We start from the raw sequence: 11,928 nt of genomic DNA on the forward strand, positions 1-11,928 counted from the left end.
ATGGGGCGATACTGGACCTAATTCTGGGGAACGTAGCCGGGCAAGTGGTGGAAGTGTCAGTAGGAGAGCATTTTGGCGACAGTGACCACAATTCGGTGAGATTTAAGGTGGTCATGGAAAAAGACAAAGACGGCCCGGAAATAAGGGTTCTAAATTGGGGGAAGGCCGATTTTAATATGATAAGGCAGGATCTGGCCAAATTGGACTGGGAGCAGCTACTTATAGGAAAATCCGCATCAAAACAGTGGGAGACTTTCAGAAGGGAAATAGAGAGAGTACAACGCCAACATGTTCCTGTAAAGGTCAAGGGTGGGACCAACAAGCAAAGGGAACCTTGGCTGACAAGGGATATACAAAAATGCATTAGAAATAAAAGGGGGGCTTTTGGCAGTTACTAAAGACGGAAGAAGCCCTAGAGGAGTATAAAAAATGCAGGGGCATACTTAAAAAAGAAATTAGGAGGGCGAGGAGGGGCCATGAAATAACACTGGCGAGCAAAATAAAGGAAAATCCTAAGATGTTTTATAAGTATATTAAGGGCAAGAGGATAACCAGGGAAAGGGTAGGGCCCATTAGGGACCAAAGTGGCAATCTGTGTGTAGAGCCAGATGATGTAGGAGGGGTTTTAAATGAATTTTTTGCATCTGTGTTCACTATGGAGAAAGATGATGCAGACATAGAAATCGGGCAAGGGGGCTGTGACATACTTGAACATATTAGCATCGAGAGGGAGGAGGTGCTAGCGGTTTTAGCAGGCCAAAAAGTGGATAAATCCCCAGGCCCGGACGAGATGTATCCCAGGCTGCTGTGGGAGGCAAAGGAGGAGATTGCAGGGGCTCTGACACAAATTTTCAGAACCTCTCTGGCCACAGGGGATGTACCAGAGGACTGGAGAACAGCAACGTAGTACCATTATTCAAGAAGGGTAGCAGGGATAAACCAGGGAATTACAGGCCAGTGAGCCTAACATCTGTGGTAGGGAAATTATTGGAAAAAATTCTGAGGGACAAAATTAGTCTCCACTTGGAGAGGCAAGGATTAATCGGGGATAGTCAGCATGGCTTTGTCAAGGGTAAATCATGTCTGACAAATCTGATTGAATTTTTCGAGGGGGTGACTAGGGGGGTGGATGAGGGAAATGCTGTGGATGTGGTTTACATGGACTTCAGTAAAGCTTTTCACAAAGTCCCGCATAGGAGACTGGTCAAGAAGGTAAGAGCCCATGGGACCCAGGGTGCCTTGGCGCGTTGGATCCTAAACTGGCTGAGTGGCAGGAGGCAGAGGGTGATGGTCGAAGGTTGCTTTTGTGACTGGAAGCCTGTGTCCAGTGGGGTACCTCAGGGATCGGTGCTGGGTCCCTTGTTGTTTGTGATCTACATAAATGATTTGGATGAGAATGTAAAAGGTATGATCAGTAAGTTCGCAGATGACACGAAAATTGGTGGGGTGGTAAATTGTGAGGAGGAAAGCCTCAGGCTACAGGACGATATAAACGGGTTGGTCAGATGGGCGGAAAAGTGGCAAATGGAATTTAACCCTGAAAAGTGCGAGGTGATGCATTTTGGACGGACAAATAAGGCAAGGGAATACACAATGAGTGGTAGGACCCTAGGAAGTACAGAGGGTTAGAGGGTCCTTGGTGTACATGTACATAGATCCCTGAAGGCAGTGGAACAGGTAGATAAGGTGGTTAAAAAGGCATATGGGATACTTGCCTTCATTAGCCGAGGCATAGAATATAAGAGCAGGGAGGTTATGATGGAGCTGTACAAAACGCTGGTGAGGCCACAGCTGGAGTACTGTGTGCAGTTCTGGTCGCCTCACTATAGGAAGGATGTGATTGCTTTGGAGAGGGTGCAGAGAAGATTCACCAGGATGTTACCTGGGATGGAGCGCCTCAGCTATGAAGAGAGGCTGGACAGGCTGGGGTTGTTTTCCTTGGAGCAAAGAAGGCTGAGGGGGGACCTGATTGAGGTGTACAAAATGATGAGGGGCATAGCTAGGGTAGATAAAGAGGAACTTTTCCCCCTAGTAGGGGGGTCAATAACAAGGGGGCATAGATTCAGGGTAAGGGGCAGGAGATTTAGAGGGGATTTGAGGAGGAACTTTTTCACCCAGAGGGTGGTTGGAATGTGGAACTCAATGCCTGAAAGGGTGGTAGAGGCAGGAACCCTCACACATTCAAGAAGCATTTGGATGAGCACTTGAAATGCCATTGCATACAAGGCTATGGACCAAATGCTGGAAAATGGGATTAGACTGGACAGGGATGGATGGGCGGCGCAGACACGATGGGCCGAAGGGCCTCTTTCTGTGCTGTAAAACTCTATGACTCTATGACTCTCCCTCTGCACACCTGGCACACTCTCCCTCTACACACCTGGCACACACTCCCTCTACACACCTGGCACACTCTCCCTCTTCACGTGTGGCACACTCTCCCTCTTCACACCTGGCACACACTCCCTCTACACACCTGGCACACACTCCCTCTACGCACCTGGCACAATCTCCCTCTACACACCTGGCACACTCTCCCTGTACACACCTGGCAAACTCTCTCTACACACCTGGCACACACTCCCTCTACACACCTGGCATTCTCTCCCTCGGCACACCTGGCACACTCTCCCTCTACACACCTGGCACACTCTCCCTCTACACACCTGGCACACTCTCCCTCTACACACCTGGCACACACTCCCTCTACACACCTGGCACACACTCCCTCTACACACCTGGCACACTCTCCCTCTACACACCTGGCACACTCTCCCTCTACACACCTGGCGCACTCTCCCTCTACACATCTGGCACACTCTTCCCTCTACACACCAGGCACACACTCCCTCTACACACCAGGCACACTCTCCCTCTACACACCTGGCGCGCTCTCCCTCTGCACACCTGGCGCGCTCTCCCTCTGCACACCAGGCACACTCTCCCTCGAGACACCTGGCACACACTCCCTCGAGACACCTGGCACACACTCCCTCTGCACACCTGGCGCACTCTCCCTCTGCACACCTGGCGCACTCTCCCTCTGCACACCTGGCGCGCTCTCCCTCTGCACACCTGGCGCACTCCCTCTACACACCTGGCGCACGGTCCCTCTACACACCTGGCGCACGGTCCCTCTACACACCTGGCGCACGGTCCCTCTACACACCTGGCGCACGGTCCCTCTACACACCTGGCGCACGGTCCCTCTACACACCTGGCGCACGCTCCCTCTACACACCTGGCGCACGCTCCCTCTGCACACCTGGCGCACGCTCCCTCTACACACCTGGCGCACGCTCCCTCTACTCACCTGGCGCACGCTCCCTCTACTCACCTGGCGCACGCTCCCTCTACACACCTGGCGCACGCTCCCTCTACACACCTGGCGCACGCTCCCTCTACACACCTGGCGCACGCTCCCTCTACACACCTGGCGCACGCTCCCTCTACTCACCTGGCGCACGCTCCCTCTACTCACCTGGCGCACGCTCCCGCTACACACCTGGCGCACGCTCCCGCTACACACCTGGCGCACGCTCCCTCTGCACACCTGCCGCACTCTCTACACACCTGGCACACACTCCCTCTACACACCTGGCACACACTCCCTCTACACACCTGGCACATTGGGGGGTCTGTGAATTGGGGGGTCTGTGTATTGGGGGGTCTGTGTATTGGGGGGTCTGTGTATTGGGGGGTCTGTGTATTGGGGGGTCTGTGTATTGGGGGGTCTGTGTATTGGGGGGTCTGTGTATTGGGGGGTCTGTGTATTGGGGGGTCTGTGTATTGGGGGGTCTGTGTATTGGGGGGTCTGTGTATTGGGGGGTCTGTGTATTGGGGGTCTGTGTATTGGGGGTCTGTGTATTGGGGGGTCTGTGTATTGGGGGGTCTGTGTATTGGGGGGTCTGTGTATTTGGGGGGTCTGTGTATTGGGGGGTCTGTGTATTGGGGGGTCTGTGTATTGGGGGGTCTGTGTATTGGGGGTCTGTGTATTGGGGGGTCTGTGTATTGGGGGGTCTGTGTATTGGGGGGTCTGTGTATTGGGGGGTCTGTGTATTGGGGGTACTGTGTATTGGGGGTCTGTTTATTGGGGGGTCTGTGTATTGGGGGGTCTGTGTATTGGGGGGTCTGTGTACTGGGGTCTGTGTATTTGCGCGTCTGTGTATTAGGGGGTCTGTGTAATTGGGGGATCTGTGTATTGGGGGGTCTGTGTATTGGGGGGTCTGTGTATTGGGCGGTCTGTATTGGGTGTTTGTGTATTGAGGGGTCTGTGTATTGGGGTCTGTGTATTGGGCGGTCTGTGTATTGGGCGGTCTGTTTATTGGTGTGTGTACTGGGGTCTGTGTATTTTCGGGTCTGTGTATTGGGTTTCTGTGTATTGGGATCCGTATTGGGGGGTCTGTGTATTGATGGGTCTGTGTATTGGGGGGTCTGTGTATTGATGGGTCTGTGTATTGGGGGGTCTGTGTATTGGGGGTAGAGGAGTGCGGGGGAGGTTATGGGATATTTTGCTATCGTACGAGGTTATGGGATGTTGCGGTGTGGATTCCAGTTGGAGGCTATGGCCGAGCGTGACTGACTCTGACTGGTTCCTCTCCCCAGGACTGCAGCCTGTGTTCTGGAGCAGAGTTGACGTGGGTCAGTGGCTGAAGTGGGCAGAGCAAGAATACTCCCTGCACCCGATGGACAGCGACATGTTTGAGATGAACGGCAAAGCTCTCTGCCTGCTGACCAAAGAGGACTTCAGGTACCGCTGCCCGCATTCAGGTAAGGAGCTCCCCCGCACTGCAACTCCCGCTCGGGTTAATGATCGGCCAGCAAATAAGTACAGGCTGGGGTGGGGGAGTCGAACCAGGGTGGGGCTGTGGTCCGAACACGTGGCTGGTTGGGCGCTGGGGTGGGTGGGGTGTGGCATCCGAGCTTGGGGCTGGGGGCACGAATTCAAAATGAGCAGGGGAGTCCTCCCCTGAGGTCATGAAAGTCGCTTTAGAAATGGAAGTCTGTCTTTCTAATATCTCTTTACGTGGCTCAGTGTCAAATCTTGTCTGATAACATGCGAGTGAAGCGACTTGGGATGTTTTACTATGTTAAAGGTGCTGTATAAATGCAAGTAGTCATTATTGAGGGCTGATGGATCCCCTCTTGGCATCTACATGTCGGCAGCACAGCTGAACAGCAGGTGTTGGTGCCACCTGACTGCACCGGTGTGAATGGGGCTGACACTGGTCTGAGCACAAAACGACAAAAGTTCCAGAGGAGGAGTGGATTCCTATCCCCCCCCCCCCCACCTCCGCCTCCACTTCCCCACCTTCTTGTTGTGTATGTAACCTGTTCCACCTTAAGAGAGCTTAAGCCTGTTCCACCTTAAGAGATGTACTACTTTCTCAGGCTGCTGTAGACGTAATACCGGGGGTGAACACACCGGTATATAAGCACTGTGCAGTAATCTTGTATTCAGTATAGTCCCTACCTCCAACCAGTAAAGACCTGTTTTTATTGTTACTCATTAGTCTGTGTTTTAATTAACTAAATAATTCACAGACTTAACACTGGCGACGAGTCTGATTCGGACCCTGCGGCAGTCACTCCACGGCAGCTTCGTCCACAGCCAGGACGTTGCAGAGAGGTTTCCACCCTCTCCACCCCACTGGAAGACATCCTGACCTCGGAGCCTCCATCGGCGACCGTCAGCTTCTTCTCCAGCTTGGTGGTGGGTAAGCCGTTGTCTGAGCCGGGCAGCGACGCGACAGGCAGTCGACCGCGTTGGCCGCACGAACGGGGCTGGGGGAGCTGGAGGAATAGGGCGCGAGAGCCGCTTCGAGCGGGAGGCGTTTCAACAGAGCGATCGCATCTCCTGATAAGAGCCGAGAGCCGCTTCGCGATCCAGCGATCGCATCCGCTGATAAGGGCCGCACTCGGGCGATCGCGGCGAAGATAAGGGCCGCACTCGGGGGCTGAAGGGAGACGGCGTTGGGGGACGGGTGAAGACCGCCAAGCGCGGGAAAACCGCCATTTTGTGGGCGGAGGACGACGGCAAGAGCGGGAAGCCGCCATCTTTGATAACAAGTAAAGAAAATAAAATCTGAGAAATTGCAAATCTACAATGCCTAAACACGGGAATATTAGCACCTTTGATAGTGACCTCGAAGATTGGGCCATATATGTTGAAAGAGTAAAAAATTATTGTAAGGCCAATAAAATTCGTGACCAAGATAAAGCTCTAACATTATTAAATTTAATGGGTGCGAAGACATACGGGCAATTGAAACACCTGTTATCACCAGATGAACCGGCGGATAAGACGTTCGATGAGATTGTTACTGTCCTGAAAGATCATCTAAACCCCACGCCGCTGATGCTAGCGGAACGATTTAAATTTTACGACAGAAGGCAGCTACAGCATGAAAGCAATGCTGAATATTTGCTGGAATTGCGTAAATTAGCGAAATATTGCCAGTTTGGAACGGGACTGACAGAGGCACTTCGAGACAAATTTGTGTGTGGTTTATTTAAACAGGATACACAAAAGCGACTGCTCGAGGAGAATGAGCTGACGCTTGAGAAGGCGGTCACTATGGCAGCAGCACACGAAGCCGCAGCGAGAGGCACGGCAGTAATGCAGCTACGGTCACCGGAGCTCAGTGCACACAAATTGGGTGTGAGTTCTGGCAAATGTTATCGTTGTGGAAAGACAACGCATGATCAGAACCAGTGTTGGTTTAAAAACCAAGAATGTAGAACTTGTGGTAGGCTTGGACATATAGCTAGAGTATGCAGGTCAGGGAAGAAGACCAGCAACAAGAAGTCACCGCAAGGAAAATACACAAGGTGACCGAACAGGAGTCCGATTCAGACGCTAGCAGTAATGAACTGGCTAGCTTAAGAGTACTCAACGCTGGTAAGGGTGCAGACCTCCAGACAATTTGGGTCACTCTTCAGATAGAAGGAGTCCAAGTAAAACTGGAATTGGATACTGGATCGGCATTGACGGTCATAAATAAGAAAGATTACGGAAAGTTATTCCAACATATTCCCCTACAGGATACGGGGATTATATTGGAAACATACACGGGGCAAAGAGTGTACCCCATCGGGAAAATAGAGGTTGCAGTGGTCCACAAGGGCGAAGACAGTCAATAATGGACTTATATGTGATATCTGAAGGAGGTCCTCCACTACTAGGACGGGAGTGGATTAGGAAAATGAATATGGACTGGCATTTCCTACAAACAATAACGAGTGAGAACTCGGTGAAGATAGTCGGCCCAGACTCTGGAACGGATGATGGTAAGCCCAACTCGGGTGCAAAAGACAAAGTTTCAGCACAGAATTCCACTGAGCAACAACAACATAGTTTAACTGTGGATTCTGAGTCTGGCAAGTCTACTGATGTGCCCATTTCTGAGGGACACCGGGCTCGAACTCAACTCCATTTCAAACTACAACAGCAATTAGAACAAATGCTTCGCCGTTTTGAGCAAGAGTTGAATGCAACGAAAGAGTTCTTTGATATAGAGTTGGAGAATCTGGAAAGACAACAGAAGCAGCTGATGGAGAAAATGGAGCAGGAGCACACAAAACGTCTGATGTCAGAGGAGTTAACGGTCAGCCAACTCCTGCATATGCTGAAGGACAGGACTCTGAAATGGGAAAAACTTGAACATGAACTTCAATATTCAAACGAAAGGGGTTCGGAGCTCTCAAAGGTTATTGGAAGAGCTGAGGTGGCAACACAGACTGAGATGACTGCAACAGAGCAGCCCTTGGATGCCAAAAGTACGCTGACTCACGTCAACGTAGAACAACAGACCGCTGAAACAGCTGCTCCGGTAGAGGGATTGCATAGTCCGATCAATCAATCTCCAAAGGAAGTTGAAGTATTAAAATCACAAATGAGGTCACTAGTAAACGACTTGCTGAAAGCCCAGAAAAAGCTGGATGCAGAGGTACACATGAAGAAGTCTCTTCAGGAAAGATGTCTGGATTTGGAACAAGAGCTGGCTAACGTCCAGCTGGGTATGGAGGAAATAGACGACCCTCTCACTGGTCTAGCTCAGGACGACACCGAATATTACTATGACCTGGTGGACGACACCGAATATTACGATGTCCTGTCCTGCCCAGCTTGTAACTTCGACTCCCAAAGTGCAGAAATCATGGAGGAGCACCAAAAGTCTACGGAACATCGGGAGAAGCTGGCTCTACGACGGAAACAGGAGGAAGAGAAGGAGGAACTGCGCATGCAGCTGGCAGCTGTGGCAGCTGACAATGGAGCCCAGAGAGTCTCCAAGAAGCAGAAAAGGAAAAGTAAAAACAGAAGATGACCCATCTGAACCATTATCACCTCTACCAGATCACACACGTGGTCCCTCCGAACGGAGCCAAATCAGTTCGGAAGTTCAAGCTGTTAAATCCATGAAAGGACTATTGAATGAGTAACGTGAACCGACTACACCACAGAGATTGAATCTGTGAACTGTTTTCCGCAGAGACTGAATCTGTGATATGTTACGTTAAACATGAAGTTATATATGTATATATGTTATTACGTTATGTTAAATGGGGGGGATGACTATAAAGCTAAGAAGGGAGGAGTGTTGTGTATGTAACCTGTTCCACCTTAGAGAGCTTAAGCCTGTTCCACCTTAAGAGATGTACTACTTTCTCAGGCTGCTGTAGACGTAATACCGGGGGTGAACACACCGGTATATAAGCACTGTGCAGTAATCTTGTATTCAGTATAGTCCCTACCTCCAACCAGTAAAGACCTGTTTTTATTGTTACTCATTAGTCTGTGTTTTAATTAACGAAATAATTCACAGACTTAACACTTCCCACTTCGCTTTCTCTCCCTTTCCTCCTCTCTCTCTTTCCGCCCCCTCTCCCTCCCCTTCCCCATCTCTCTCCCCTTCCCCCTCTCTCTCCCCTTCCCACTCTCTCTCCCCTGCCCCCCTCCTCTCTCCCCTGCCCCCCTCCCTCTCTCCCCTTCCCCCCCTCCCTCTCTCCCCTTCCCCCTCTCTCTCCCCTTCCCCCCTCTCTCGCTCCCCTTCCCCCCTCTCTCCCCTTCCCCCTCTCTCTCCCTTCACCCTCTCTCTCCCCTGCCCCCCTCCCTCTCTCCCCTGCCCCCTCCCTCTCTCCCCTTCCCCCCTCCCTCTCTCTCCCCTTTCCCCCCTCTCTCTCCCCTTCCCCCCTCTCTCTCTCCCCTTCCCCCCTCTCTTCTCTCCCCTTCCCCCCTCTCTCTCTCCCCTTCCCCCCTCTCTCTCTCCCCTTCCCCCTCTCTCTCTCCCCTTCCCCCCTCTCTCTCTCCCCTTCCCCTCTCTCTCTCCCCTCCCGCCCTCCCCCTCTCTCTCCCCCTTCCCCCTCTCTCTCCCCCCCTTCCCCTCTCTCTCCCCCCTTCCCCCTCTCTCTCCCCCTTCCCCCTCTCTCCCCTTCCCCTCTCTCTCCCCTTCCCCTCTCTCTCTCCCCTTCCCCCCTCTCTCTCTCCCCTTCCCCCCCCTCTCTCTCTCTCCCCTTCCCCCTCTCTCTCTCCCTCCCTCCCGCCCCCCCTTCCCCTCCCCCCTCTCTCTCCCCCCTCCCCCCTCTCTCTCCCCCCTTCCCCCTCTCTCTCCCCCCCTTCCCCCTCTCTCTCCCCCCTTCCCCCTCTCTCTCCCCCCTTCCCCCTCTCTCTCCCCCCTTCCCCCTCTCTCCTCCCCCCTCTCTCCTCCCCCTCTCTCCCCTTCCCCGCTCTCTCTCCCCTTCCCCTCTCTCTCTCCCCTTCCCCCTCTCTCTCCCCTTCCCTCTCTCTCCCCTTCCCCCTCTCTCTCTCCCCTTCCCCCTCTCTCCCTTCCCCCTCTCTCCCCTTCCCCTCTCTCCCCTTCCCCCCTCTCCCCTTCCCCCTCTCTCCCCTCCCCCCCGTCTCTCTCTCTCTCTCTCTTCCCCTTCCCCCTCTCTCTCTCCCCTTCCCCTCTCTCTACCCCTCCCCCCTCTCTCTCTCCCCCTTCCCCCCTCTCTTCCCCTCCCCCCTCTCTCTCTCCCCTCTTCCCCTCCCCCCTCTTTCTCTCCCCTTCCCTCTCTCTCTCTCTCTCTCTCTTCTCTCTCTCTCTCTCTCTTTCCCTTCCCCTCTCTCTCTCCCCTGCCCCTCTCTATCTCGCTCCCCTTCCCCCTCTCTCTCCCCTTCCCCCTCTCCCCTTCCACCTTTCTCCCCTTCCCCCCTCTCGCTCTCTCTCCCCTTCCCCCCTCTCTCTCTCTCTCTCTCTCTCTCTCCCCTTCCCCCCTCTCTCCCCCTTCCCCCTCTCTCTCCACCCTTCCCCTCTCTCTCCACCCTTCCCCCTCTCTCCCCTTCCCCCTCTCTCTCTCCCCTTCCCCCCTCTCTCTCTCCCTTCCCCCCCTCTCTCTCTCTCCCCTTCCCCTCTCTCTCCCCTTCCCCCTCTCTCTCCCCCCCTTCCCCCTCTCTCTCCCCCCTTCCCCTCTCTCTCCCCCCTTCCCCCTCTCTCCTCCCCCCTCTCTCCTCCCCCTCTCTCCCCTTCCCCGCTCTCTCTCCCCTTCCCCCTCTCTCTCTCCTTCCCCGCTCTCCCCTTCCCCCTCTCTCTCCCCTTCCCCTCTCTCTCCTTCCCCCTCTCTCTCTCTCTCTCCCCTTCCCCTCTCTCCCTTCCCCCTCTCTCCCCTTCCCCCCTCTCCCCTTCCCCCTCTCTCCCCTCCCCCCTCTCTCTCTCTCTCTCTCTCTCCCCTCCCCCCTCTCTCCCCTTCCCCCCTCTCTCCCCTTCCCCCTCTCTCTACCCCTCCCCCCTCGCTCTCTCCCCCTTCCCCCTCTCTCTCCCCCCTTCCCCCTCTCTCTCCCCCCTTCCCCCTCTCTCCTCCCCCTCTCTCCTCCCCCTCTCTCCCCTTCCCCGCTCTCTCTCCCCTTCCCCTCTCTCTCTCCCCTTCCCCGCTCTCCCCTTCCCCTCTCTCTCCCCTTCCCCTCTCTCTCCCCTTCCCCCTCTCTCTCTCTCTCCCCTTCCCCCTCTCTCCCCTTCCCCCTCTCTCCCCTTCCCCCTCTCCCCTTCCCCCTCTCTCCCCTCCCCCCCTCTCTCTCTCTCTCTCTCTCTCCCCTCCCCTCTCTCTCCCCTTCCCCCTCTCTCTCTCTCTCCCCTTCCCCCTCTCTCCCCTTCCCCCTCTCTCCCCTTCCCCCCTCTCCCCTTCCCCCTCTCTCCCCTCCCCCCCTCTCTCTCTCTCTCTCTCTCTCCTCCCTCCCCCCTCTCTCCCCTTCCCCCTCTCTCTACCCCTCCCCCCTCGCTCTCTCCCCCTTCCCCCTCTCTCTCCCCCCTTCCCCCTCTCTCTCCCCCTTCCCCCTCTCTCTCCCCCCTTCCCCCTCTCTCTCCCCCCTTCCCCCTCTCTCCTCCCCCCTCTCTCCTCCCCTCTCTCCCCTTCCCCGCTCTCTCTCCCTTCCCCTCTCTCTCTCCCTTCCCCGCTCTCCCCTTCCCCCTCTCTCTCCCTTCCCCTCTCTCTCCCCTTCCCCTCTCTCTCTCTCTCCCCTTCCCCCTCTCTCCCCTTCCCCCTCTCTCCCCTTCCCCCTCTCTCCCCTTCCCCCCTCTCCCCTTCCCCTCTCTCCCCTCCCCCCCTCTCTCTCTCTCTCTCTCTCTCCCCTCCCCCCTCTCTCCCCTTCCCCCTCTCTCTACCCCTCCCCCTCTCTCTCTCCCCTTCCCCCCTCTCTCCCTCCCCCTCTCTCCCCTCTTCCCCTCCCCCCTCTTTCTCTCCCCTTCCCTCTCTCTCTCTCTCTCTCTTTCCCTTCCCCTCTCTCTCTCCCCTGCCCCTCTCTATCTCGCTCCCCTTCCCCCTCTCTCTCCCCTTCCCCCTCTCTCTCCCCTTCCACCTCTCTCCCCTTCCCCCCTCTCGCGCTCTCTCTCCCCTTCCCCCCTCTCTCTCTCTCTCTCTCTCTCTCTCTCTCTCCCCTTCCCCCCCTCTCTCCCC

The 11,928-nt window shown here is 55.0% G+C and overlaps 1 protein-coding gene across 1 annotated transcript in view; it reads left to right on the forward strand.

The window, feature by feature from the left end:
• Positions 1-5,213, forward strand: part of LOC147105947 (transcription factor ETV6-like) — a 214,075-nt gene extending 208,862 nt beyond the window's left edge. Inside the window, exons 3-4 of the mRNA XM_086009772.1 lie at positions 4,606-4,770; positions 5,167-5,213. Coding sequence (XP_085865898.1) covers positions 4,606-4,770; positions 5,167-5,213 — 212 coding nt within the window. The remainder of the gene's footprint in view (positions 1-4,605; positions 4,771-5,166) is intronic.
• Positions 5,214-11,928: the final 6,715 nt, after the last annotated feature.

The sequence above is a fragment of the Somniosus microcephalus genome, chromosome 16 (genome assembly GCF_052327205.1).
Source record: "Somniosus microcephalus isolate GS21.2 chromosome 16, FLI_Smic_1.0, whole genome shotgun sequence".
NCBI classification, from domain to species: domain Eukaryota; kingdom Metazoa; phylum Chordata; class Chondrichthyes; order Squaliformes; family Somniosidae; genus Somniosus; species Somniosus microcephalus.